The sequence below is a fragment of the Procambarus clarkii genome, chromosome 34, assembly GCF_040958095.1.
Source record: "Procambarus clarkii isolate CNS0578487 chromosome 34, FALCON_Pclarkii_2.0, whole genome shotgun sequence".
Lineage (NCBI taxonomy): Eukaryota > Metazoa > Arthropoda > Malacostraca > Decapoda > Cambaridae > Procambarus > Procambarus clarkii.
In genome coordinates this window covers 32,726,434-32,738,551 of record NC_091183.1, presented here as the reverse complement: position 1 = coordinate 32,738,551, position 12,118 = coordinate 32,726,434, and the positions used below count along the sequence as shown (strand labels likewise).

At 46.1% G+C, this 12,118-nt stretch overlaps 1 protein-coding gene across 14 annotated transcripts in view; it reads left to right on the top strand.

Annotated features, from left to right (window-relative positions):
• LOC123762011 (protein sickie) overlaps positions 1–12,118 on the top strand; it is an 860,773-nt gene that overhangs the window by 742,199 nt on the left and 106,456 nt on the right. For 11 of the 14 annotated variants that reach the window (XM_069335765.1, XM_069335764.1, XM_069335758.1 and 8 more), the window contains one exon: positions 10,215–10,435. In XM_069335765.1, the coding sequence (XP_069191866.1) occupies positions 10,215–10,435 (221 nt within the window). Of the gene's footprint in view, positions 1–8,523; positions 9,063–10,214; positions 10,436–12,118 lie in introns of all 14 variants that reach the window. The other 3 variants (XM_069335759.1, XM_069335755.1, XM_069335767.1) reach the window with 2 other exon arrangements.

The following is a 12,118-nucleotide window of genomic DNA, read 5'->3' as shown; positions in this document are numbered from 1 at the left end:
TATCTACATTTGAAACTGTGTATGGAGTCAGCCTCCACCACATCACTTCCTAGTGCATTCCATTTATTAACTACTCTGACACTGAAAAAATTCTCTCTAACGTCTCTGTGGCTCATCTGGGTACTAAGTTTCCACCTGTGTCCCCTTGTTCGTGTCCCACCCGTGCTGAAGAGTTTGCCTTTGTCCACCCTGTCAATTTCCCTGAGAATCTGTATCTGAGAATCTGTAATCTGAGAATCTCAGGGGAATCAAATCCCCTGAGAAATGTATGTCATTTGGAGAACAAAGTTTCACCCAAGCATATCCAATGCATCCAATGCAATTTCATTGCATTGGATGCATTGAAATTATCCAATGCATCCAATTTCACCCAAGCATATCCAATGCATCACTGATCACCAGATTTTCGTTCACCCGTATGGTTGTTCGTTGTTTAATTATTAGTATTTCCTGTGCTTTCTCTGCATCAAATTTAACCCTCCATCGCCTACTCTAGGTAGATATTGTCACATATTTCTGACCAAGCTCGTGGAGGCTAGCAGCATTTTCTTTGTACTGTTAAGTTGGTGTGCAGTCTTAAGCTTGGAATGAGGTTTAGTACGTTGTTAGACAATCCACAACAAAGGTTTTTAACACTAATTACTGCGCTTAAGAGGTCATTCTTGAAGGCACTAAATTATTAGCAGATCCAGAGACATCAAATGCCAGTAATCCACATATATATATGTATGTAACATATATATGTAACAAGAGATAGTTTCTGCAAGAGGTGTCGGCCCAGCTCTGTTGTAATAGATATGTGGCCGGGCCTGTGGGCCGCAAATGTAAAAAAAAAAAAACTGTGGCCCTTCTAAAAAGGCCACACAACTGCCTTTTAGACCACGTTATAACAAGACATGCCTGGCCTCAGGCCGGGTTGGGGAGACCACCTCTCACAATAGATCACAGGTAAACAACTGATCCTGGACTCGTCCAGCGCTAAGTCCACTACGGGCTCACCATAGCCCGTGCTACTTGGAACATTTTGTTCCAGGTAGCGAATCTTAAACAACAAGAAGAACGTCCAGTGCTTGTTGTCACACAGTAATGGGGTTCAGCAGGAGGTAAACAGCAGAACGACCTCGCCACGCAATATCGTGATGGATCAAAGTAATCCATCCATTCGTTGTGTCTATCATTTCAACAATGTTACCAGTGTATTAACAACAGTGGCGCGAGTTTGTTGTCACTCACCACCGAAGGGGTGGTGAGTGACTTTGTGTATAGGGGTATATCAGGAGAAGGGATATATCAGGAGAAGGGGATATATCAGGAGAAGGGGTATATCAGGAGAAGGGGTATATCAAGAGAAGGGGTATATCAGAAGGGGTATATCAGGAGAAGGGGTATATCAGGAGAAGGGGTATATCAGGAGAAGGGGTATATCAGAAGGGGTATATCAGGAGAAGGGGTGTATGAGGAGAAAGCACCAAACCGTCCTGACTATATATTGCACTTGGGAGGGGTCAGGATAAGGCTTTAGGATGGGACGGGGGTGGGGAGGGGGAATGGTGCCCAACTACTTGTTGACGGTCGAGGATTGAACGCCGACCTGCATGAAGCGAGACCGTCGCTCTTACCGTCCAACCCGAACAAAAATATATTTTCTGGCCTGAAACTGTCTAAACACGCACTTGGCTGCCGTCCCCCACCCCCACCCCCCCCTGTTCGGTATTTTCCTTCGGCCTAAGATTCGAACATCCTCCCAGCGAGCATAAGCAATATTATCGGAACAACCGTCGACATCTTCAAGAGAAAAATAGATAGTTTTCTTCAAGAAGTGCCGGACCAACTGGGCTGTGGTTGGTATGTGGGCCTGCGGGCCGCTCCAAGCAACAGCCTGGTGGACCAAACTCTCACAAGTCAAGCCTGGCCTCGGGTCTGGCTTGGGGAGTAGAACTACTCCCAGAACCCCATCAAGCAGTCCTCCTTACCGTAACGCTTTGTGCATCTCTCGTATCAACCAGGAATTTATTCACCTGAGTTTCTTTCACCCTATGCCCCTGTTACCTAGTAGTAAAATAGGTACCTGGGTGTTAGTCAGCTGTCACGGGCTGCTTCCTGGGGGTGGAGGCCTGGTCGAGGACCGGGCCGCGGGGACACTAAAAGCCCCGAAATCATCTCAAGATAAGAATCATCTCAAGATAAGATATGGTAAGGGGCGAGAAGTCGAACTGGCGAACAGTAACAAGTGGAGTACCACAAGGATCGGTGCTGGGACCAATTCTATTTCTAGTATATGTTAACGACATGTTTACAGGCATAGAGTCCTACATGTCGATGTTTGTACTTTCCAAAACTTGTTTTTGCTATATAAAGTGCAATAGGGGCGTCATTAAACATAATTCAGATGCTATTGGCAGCATTAATTACACAAGATAGTTAAAGTCTAACGGGGGCGTGAAATTTAATTTGTAACCCGCACTCAGTTTAATGAGGTGTTTCCTTTATGTGATCCGGCCACATAGTAATGCCGTGATTAACCGAATATTGGAAGTGTGGCCATTACCGCGGGCAGGTATACAATTGTGAGCATTTCATTGTGTGCTGTAATTGTGGGTTGGGGGGTGTATTGGGGGGTTATTGTGGGAGAGTGCGGCTTGCTGATCATTGCTTAGTGTGTGTGTGTGGGTGGTGGGTGTAGGGGTGTGTGGGTGGGTGTGTGTGTGTGGGTGTGTGTGTGTGTGTGTGTGTGTGTGTGTGTGTGTGTGTGTGTGTGTGTGTGTGTGTGTAGTGTGTGTGTGTGTGTAGTGTGTGTGTAGTGTGTGTGTGTGTGTAGTGTGTGTGTGTGTGTAGTGTGTGTGTGTGTGTGTAGTGTGTGTGTGTGTGTAGTGTGTGTGTGTGTGTAGTGTGTGTGTGTGTAGTGTGTGTGTGTGTGTGTAGTGTGTGTGTGTGTGTGTAGTGTGTGTGTGTAGTATGTGTGTGTAGTGTGTGTGTGTAGTGTGTGTGTGTAGTGTGTGTGTGTAGTGTGTGTGTGTAGTATGTGTGTGTAGTATGTGTGTGTAGTGTGTGTGTGTAGTGTGTGTGTGTTGTGTGTGTGTGTGTAGTATGTGTGTGTAGTATGTGTGTGTAGTGTGTGTGTGTAGTATGTGTGTGTAGTGTGTGTGTGTAGTGTGTGTGTGTGTAGTGTGTGTGTGTGTAGTGTGTGTGTGTGTAGTGTGTGTGTGTGTGTGTGTGTGTGTAGTGTGTGTGTGTGTAGTGTGTGTGTGTGTAGTGTGTGTGTGTGTAGTGTGTGTGTGTGTAGTGTGTGTGTGTGTAGTGTGTGTGTGTGTAGTGTGTGTGTGTGTAGTGTGTGTGTGTGTAGTGTGTGTGTGTGTGTAGTGTGTGTGTGTAGTGTGTGTGTGTAGTGTGTGTGTGTAGTGTGTGTGAGTAGTAGGTGTGTGTAGTATGTGTGTGTAGTATGTGTGTGTAGTATGTGTGTAGTGTGTGTGTGTAGTGTGTGTGTGTAGTGTGTGTGTGTAGTGTGTGTGTGTAGTGTGTGTGGGTGTAGGGGTGTGTGGGTGGGTGTGTGTGTGTTTGTGTAGTGTGTGTGTGTATTGTGTGTGTGTATTGTGTGTGTGTAGTATGTGTGTGTAGTATGTGTGTAGTGTGTGTGTGTAGTGTGTGTGTGTAGTGTGTGTGGGTGTACATATGGGTGTGGTGTAGTATTCTGAAAAGCTTTGAGTGAGAGGCTATAGTACTAATTTATTACCAATGTGGGAGTTAAGGAAGGTGAAACACCGCCAGTGTTTCATCACCCTGGAGGGTGAACAGGGTGTGGATGGAGCCGGCCATCCCTGCCCTCACTCCTGCTGGACCCGAGCCTCGTCCCCTCGTCCTGAAAAAAAAAACTTTCCCCCTTGTCGCGGCTTATAAGAGAAAACCTAGGTGGGGCCCCACCAAACACACACCGAAACTACGACGTTGGTACAACGTTCGAACGAGTTTTAACACCTCCTAACCAGTTATAACAACCAATATAGCAGGTTGTAACAACGTTCTAATACGTCATAAACACGTTAAGCCAAGATGTAACAACTTTATTACAAGTTGTAACAAGCGGAAAATAGAGACAGTTACGGTTTGTGTTTCCAGGGGTAGGGGTAACTTGCCTATAATATTTACCTATCAGTGACTACGGGGAAGTGAGGTGTAGCTCTTTATGGCCCGCCTACTAACCTTACTGTACCTTGAGATTACCTTGAGGTTATCACAAGATATCTCTTATCCTTATTGCATCTGATTTAGCGATGAATGATCCGAGGGTTGGGAGCGATCTGATTTAATTCAGTTTCAGTCTTCCTCCCGGTCGGGAGCTGGTCGGCCGAGCCGACAGCACGCTGCCCTTGTGGTCCCGGGTTCGATCCCGGACGCCGGAGAGAAACAATGGGCAGAGTTTCTTTCACCCTATGCCCGTTAGTCAGCTCTCACGGGCTGCTTACCGGGGGCGGAGGCCTGGTCGAGGACTGGGTCGCGGGGACACTAAAGCCCCGAAATCATCTCAAGATAACTTCCCAACGTTAATGTGTGAAAGTCTTATAGGGGGGGAGGGGAGGGAGGTGGACCTGATTCGTAACCATGGGCAATAAACTGAGAGAATGGGGCTGTTAGCGACGCGTGAACCATGCAGAGCCAGCCGCGTGAGCTATAGCTTATAGCGTGAGCTATAAGGTATACAAGACGCTGATGAAGTGAGGAATTCCGAGGATGACTGGAATGGTGAATCGGTTAGTAATGATTGTGGCGTGATTGGTAAGGCAAGAACACCAAGCTGGGAAGGTGGGGGGGGGGGGGGGGGAATGACTTTGCAAGGCAGTACGGTGGGATGAGGAAGGGTAAGCGGTGGGATAGAGAGCAGTACTGGGATAGGAGAATGAGCAGGGGTGAGGGGAGACTGACCTAAGGGGGGTAAGGGGGAGGAGAATGTGCTTTTGAGAGGAAGAGAAAAGCTGGTGAAAATCGCCTTAATATAGAGTGGCTCTTGACTTACATACTGTGGCCAGTTTCTCAGAAGCGTCGGAGTTCTCATTTGAGAACTTTTGGACTTACAGAAGGGAGCTCACAGAACCCCATCTACTTACAATCCAGATCTACTTATGCTTGGCTTGTGATGCCTTGAGACTCTTGACACCACTCACTTGGAGACTCATAAATCAAGTCATAGGCGTTGAGCCCAGCAGACGGCGGGCTCAATAAATACAGCGAAATATTCGCTGTATTTGTCATTAACATCTGTATTCTGGATAGATTATGTTCTGTGGACTCTCGTTCGTCCACATACCGTGAAATATGTCGTTCGCGCGCGCGCGCGTGTGTGTGTGTGTGTGTGTGTGTAATTACCTAGGTGTAGTTACAGGATGAGAGCTACGCTCGTGGTGTCCCGTCTTCCCAGCACTCTTTGTCATATAACGCTTTGAAACTAGTGTGCGCGTGCGTGTGTGCATGCGCCTCTTAACCTTTTTCCACCACGGGCTGGGCATGGGATGTATAATAAATGAACGCAATTGAAAAATTACACACACCCCAAAACTGCATTGACTACGGTTGCACCGCGTTGCAAGTCATTCCCCCTCGGATTGTGACTCAGATCTCGACCCCCTACGCTGGAGAGCGAGGGGTGAGGGGCAGGGGTCGAGAGGTCGCTGTGAGGGGGACGTGCCACCTCATAAAGAACCCCTCATGTCGTTTGAGAGGGGAAAATAGTGCCCTTGTCTGGCTTGTTGGGGGTGTAATTACTCCCTGGTGCGCGAGTTTGATGTTCTTCGATGGGTAACTAATTGAAACATGTTGGAGGGTGGGGGGGGGAGGGGGTAGATTGTTAGCGAATGGGGTAGATGTAGCAGAAGTTGCGAGTAGAATGGTCCCTTGAAGCTTGCGGACCTCGGCTGAAGTTCTTATCCGCAAGGAAATTGATATCAAAGCTTGTGGACCCAAGCTAAAGTTTACCTAAGTTGACTAGTAAATTGTGTATCGAATGATCAAGTTTGTACCAGAAGATTTTAAACGAATCTTAAAAAGAGTCGCTGGTTTTCTTTGACTGAATCAGTTATATTATCTTAGAAAATGGAGCAGGGAAGGTATCAATTAATTTGTTAGAAGAGGGTATCAGCTAGTCACTTTTAGAGGTGGCTAACAGATACTATTCAAAAGGGGTATCATTTGGCAAGTCTTAAGAGCTGCACCAATTAGCTATACTTATGAGAAGGATCAATCGTCTGTTAATGAAGGGGGGGGGGATAATTATCAATTAAGGAGGAAGAACAATCTTCTAATGAGATAGATCAATTGCCCAATCTTAGGGGGGGAAATCAATTAACTAATTTTAGAAGCATATATAAACTAATTGCGTATAATAACAAAATAAAATTAATTAGGCAAATTAGCAGTTTTTATCGGCATAATTTCTTAAGTGGATAGATTCAGTGCATATAGTAAAAAAAAACTTTGAACCTAAAGTATACTTGAAACGAGTTCTGCGAGTTCTTACAACTCCCCAAGCTTGGGCTGGGACCAGACTTGACTTGTGATAGCTTGGTCAAACAGTTACTTTGAGCTACCTTGAGGTGCTTCCGGGGCTTAGCGTCCCCGCGGCCCGGTCGTCGACCAGGCCTCCTGGACCTCCTCACATATCCACCATAACTCGGTTGGCCCGGCACGTTATTGCAGGAACGTGTTTTATTTTTCCTTAAACACGTCCACTTTTGCAGACGATGAGTCGCAATAACTTGGCTGATGATATGATGACCAGACCACACACCAGAAGATGAGGAGACAACGACGTTTCGATCCGTTCTGGATCATTATCGCAATCGACTTGATAACGGTCCAGGACGGATGAAAACGTCGTCGTCTCTTCCATATTCTGGAATATGGTTTCGTCATCACGACTAGTTTTGTTCCAGCGATTTGTCTTATGTTCGGTGGGAGGATATTGTAATGACGACGTTGGTACTTGTAAACACCATTGTTGCAATGGTGGCAGCGGTGGGATCACAGTACCAACTGTAACATAACCACCTGCTGAATCCCCCGGAACTCACAGTTCCTGCGACGGCGCTGGAACCAATTGTACTGGCGTGTGCCTTTCCATTGGAGACTTTCAGCGCCGTGGAGAGGAGGGACCTGCTGCCTGGGTAACAGCTTCTCCCCCGAATCAACCTACCCCTGGCTTTGCGCCCTGGTGAGGCCACTCCAGACCGACAACCAGAGCGCAACTCCATAGTCTCCTGAGACTGATGGATGCCTACTACTACCCGCCTAGTGACAAGCCGGGTGTGACAGCTGGCGGTCCACCTTATGACCTACTTGCTCCCTGATTGTAATCTGCTTGCCAGAGGCTTATATTTAAAGAGTGGCACTCGATCAGGGAGGAAAACTTTACATTTTGTCTGGGTAAGGAAGACTCCCCTAATACATTGCACTGGGCGTGATGTTGAGGATTGGGGAGGGGTTGGGGGGGGGGATCACGAAAGAGGGATGTTGCGCTTCTGCTTTTAAGCTTCCCCTTTGCCGTAGAGGAAGGGAGGGGGGTGTCATTGTTCACAACTCTTTCCCTCCCCTCTCTCCCCCCTCAAAACCCCATTGTATAAGGCAGGGTAGGGGAGGGGGGGGGTGTTGTTCTTCATCACTGAGTGAGGACAGGTTAGGGGGAAGGGAGGGGGGGGGGATTATGTCACGCTAGAGGTAATGTTAATGACCAAGAGACAATGAACAGGGGAGGGTGTACACACAGTTTTCCTCTCTCCCCTTCCCCTCTCTTTCCCCCTTCCTCTCTCTCCCCCCTTCGCCCCCCTCTCTCTCCCTCCCTCTCTCTCCCCCTTTCTATTCCCCATCACTTTGCTTGTTTGCCGCGTCTCTGGTTTTGTAACAGTTTTCTTAGTTTACAAGTGTTGTAATACAAGGAGGAGGCGTGCATGCATGTCCACATACTATCTCCTGATATATTTTATATTTCTCTGTATAGCCTCACGCGTGGGAGGTGTACGCGCCCGTGTTCTTGATAACGTATGTGTACTGTGTGTGTGTGTGTGTGTGTGTGTGTGTGTGTGTGTGTGTGTGTGTGTGTGTGTGTGGTGTGTGTGTGTGTGTGTGTGTGTGTGTGTGTGTGTGTGTGTGTGTGCGTGCGTGCGTGCGTGCGTGCGTGCGTGCGTGCGTGCGTGCGTGCGTCCGTTCGTTTGTTCTGCTTTTGTAGTCAGGCAGCGACCAGCTGTTCGGTGTGTCCTAAAAGTGCGTTCCGTTCCCTCCTCCACATGTTATCCGGACACTTGATGCCTCGAAGCACCGTATAAACCACCACATACCGCTTCTCGCCGCGTCCGATACGCAACACAAACATCCATATCCGGACTCAGCCACATGTAATGTTTACTCGTGTCCAGACTGCACGAAACTCCTGTACCAACCACCGGTATTATTTTGTAAATGGACGAAATATCATTTTTTTCCCCCCTATGGATATATTGACTCACAGAGCGAGTGCCATTGCTTAACAAATTCCCTTTTCAGGACAACATCAAGTAGGTTAGGTTAGGACAACACCAAGGAGAAAATCTAAAAACGATTATCACAAAAGCAAGGGAAAATTATATTGGAACACTTATCCTAATGGAGAAATTATCATATTGGAACACTTATCCTAATGGAAAAATTATCATATTGGAACACTTATCCTAATGGAGAAATTATCATATTGGAACACTTATCCTAATGGAGAAATTATCATATTGGAACACTTATCCTAATGGAGAAATTATCATATTGGAACACTTATCCTAATGGAGAAATTATCATATTGGAACACTTATCCTAATGGAAAAATTATCATATTGGAACACTTATCCTAATGGAGAAATTTTATAAAATTGAAACATTGTTATTAAAATGAAAAAAATGAGTGAAAATAAATATTTGGAATATCGTAAGTGCAACTAACTTTGTTCAGGAAGAGTAACGTCGTGTTCATTAGTGTTCATTAGTGTTCATTGGTGTGGTGTATACGACATTAGCGTCATGGTGGTTGAACAGTGGAAACGAAAGCCAATCGGGTAATTATAAATTCTCTTCCTCGTTTCAGCTACATTCACTGGTAGTTTAAGTTGTTCAAATTATCTTGTAGAACATTATGCAACTCTAGGGTTTTTGTTCATGAATTTTTTTGTTCACAGAACTAAAACGTCTAAAAAGACTTGTAGAACGTCGCGAGGGGAGATTTTGTTCATGAATTTTTTTGTTCACAGAACTAAAACGTCTAAAAAGACTTGTAGAACGTCGCGAGGGGAGATTTTGTTCATGAATTTTTTTGTTCACAGAACTAAAACGTCTAAAAAGACTTGTAGAACGTCGCGAGGGGAGATTTTGTTCATGAATTTTTTTTGTTCACAGAACTAAAACGTCTAAAAAGACTTGTAGAACGTCGCGAGGGGAGATTTTGTTCATGAATTTTTTTGTTCACAGAACTAAAACGTCTAAAAAGACTTGTAGAACGTCGCGAGGGGAGATTTTGTTCATGAATTTTTTTTGTTCACAGAACTAAAACGTCTAAAAAGACTTGTAGAACGTCGCGAGGGGAGATTTTGTTCATGAATTTTTTTGTTCACAGAACTAAAACGTCTAAAAAGACTTGTAGAACGTCGCGAGGGGAGATTTTGTTCATGAATTTTTTTGTTCACAGAACTAAAACGTCTAAAAAGACTTGTAGAACGTCGCGAGGGGAGATTTTGTTCATGAATTTTTTTGTTCACAGAACTAAAACGTCTAAAAAGACTTGTAGAACGTCGCGAGGGGAGATTTTGTTCATGAATTTTTTTGTTCACAGAACTAAAACGTCTAAAAAGACTTGTAGAACGTCGCGAGGGGAGATTTTGTTCATGAATTTTTTTGTTCACAGAACTAAAACGTCTAAAAAGACTTGTAGAACGTCGCGAGGGGAGATTTTGTTCATGAATTTTTTTGTTCACAGAACTAAAACGTCTAAAAAGACTTGTAGAACGTCGCGAGGGGAGATTTTGTTCATGAATTTTTTTGTTCACAGAACTAAAACGTCTAAAAAGACTTGTAGAACGTCGCGAGGGGAGATTTTGTTCATGAATTGCTTTGTTTTTGTTCCCAGAACGCGCGGATCGCCCAACAGGATTTGTAGAACGCCATGCAATCTTTTCAGGATTTTTGTTCAAAATCTGCTTTTTGTTTGTTCACAGAACGAGCGGGACGTCCAACTTGGCGAGGTCGTCACTAAGAGGGCCAGCAGGCCAGCCAGCCCACACCACAACCACCGCTGCCACCACCAACAACCACGTCGGTCACACCTCGCCCTACCATGCCCCGAACCCGGCCCCCAAACACAAGGACTCCATGCTCGACAAGTTTAAGCTCTTCAATCACAAAGAGAAAGACGCCAGGAACAAAACTACGAGTAAGAGTGAGAATCATCATCAATTTTGTTTAATACATGTACTGGGGTCAGATTCACGAAAGCACTTACGCAAACACTTACGAACCTGTACATCTTTTCTCAATCTTTGGCGGCTTTGTTTTCAATTATTAAACAGTTAATGAGCTCCGAAGCACCAGGAGGCTGTTTATAACAATAACAACAGTTGAATGGGAAGTTTTCATGCTTGTAAACTGTTTAATAAATGTAACCAAAGCCGTCAAAGATTGAGGAAAGATGTACACGTTCGTAAGTGCTTGCGTAACTGCTTTCGTGAATCTGGCCCCCTGATATTCAGCATTCAGCCCGTTCTCCTAAGGTTCCCCAACATCAGGAAACTGTCGTACCAAAATGCCTGGCCTTATCCTAACCTACCAGAGGACCCAAAACAGAAAACGGGACAGTGTGTCACTTTCGCCAGCCGCTTCCATTTTCTAGTACGACAGTTTTGGCCCTTAGTAATACGTCAAAATGCGACGTTCTATTAGGAAGACGGGTTGCTGTATGTGTGTGTTCAGGTGAAATGCATTTTTTTTTTGTATGTGGTTGGAAATCTTATCGTATTGGAAGTCTCGTTTAAAACCTGTATTTCCTTGCTACTCTATATTTCATTTTAGTCACAATAACGTTCCTGAAAACTTTACGCCCATCCCAGGTACGATATTGGTCCAGTACGACCTGATATTGGTCCTGGACGACCTGATATTGGTCCTGGACGACCAGATATTGGTCCTGGACGACCTGATATTGGTCCTGGACGACCTGATATTGGTCCTGGACGACCTGATATTGGTCCTGGACGACCTAATATTGGTCCTGGACGACCTGATATTGGTCCTAGACGACCTGATATTGGTCCTGGACGACCTGATATTGGTCCTGGACGACCTAATATTGGTCCTGGACGACCTAATATTGGTCCTGGACGTCCTGATATTGGTCCTGGACGACCTGATATTGGTCCTGGACGACCTGATATTGGTCCTGGACGACCTGATATTGGTCCTGGACGACCTAATATTGGTCCTGGACGTCCTGATATTGTCCTGGACGAGCTGATATTGGTCCTGGACGACCTGATATTGTCCTGGACGAGCTGATATTGGTCCAGGACGACCTAATAATGGTCTGTTTTTAGTAGCACTAAAACCTGGAGAGGGTTTTTGGGAGTTCTTCTACCCCCAGAGCCCGGCCTGAGGGCCAGGGTCCACTTGCGGTAACTTGGTCCAACAGGCTGTTGCTTGCTTGCAGCTGCCCTACAGCCCGGTTAGTCCAGCACTTCTTGCAATGAAGATAAAGGAGTTGAACATGAAAACGGTAAAGATCTTGCAACACATGTCGAGAGAAATGTTATGTTGGGTGACCACAAGCTCGCTAGTTCAGGTAAATAGTGTGACTCCTGCCTCCCTCCCAGTGGTGGTAGGTGCCTCCCTCCCAGTGGTGGTAGGTGCCTCCCTCCCAGTGGTGATAGGTGCCTCCCTCCCAGTGGTGGTAGGTGCCTCCCTCCCAGTGGTGGTAGGTGCCTCCCTCCCAGGGGTGGTAGGTGCCTCCCTCCCAGGGGTGGTAGGTGCCTCCCTCCCAGTGGTGGTAGGTGCCTCCCTCCCAGTGGTGGTAGGTGCCTCCCTCCCAGTGGTGGTAGGTGCCTCCCTCCCAGTGGTGGTAGGTGCCTCC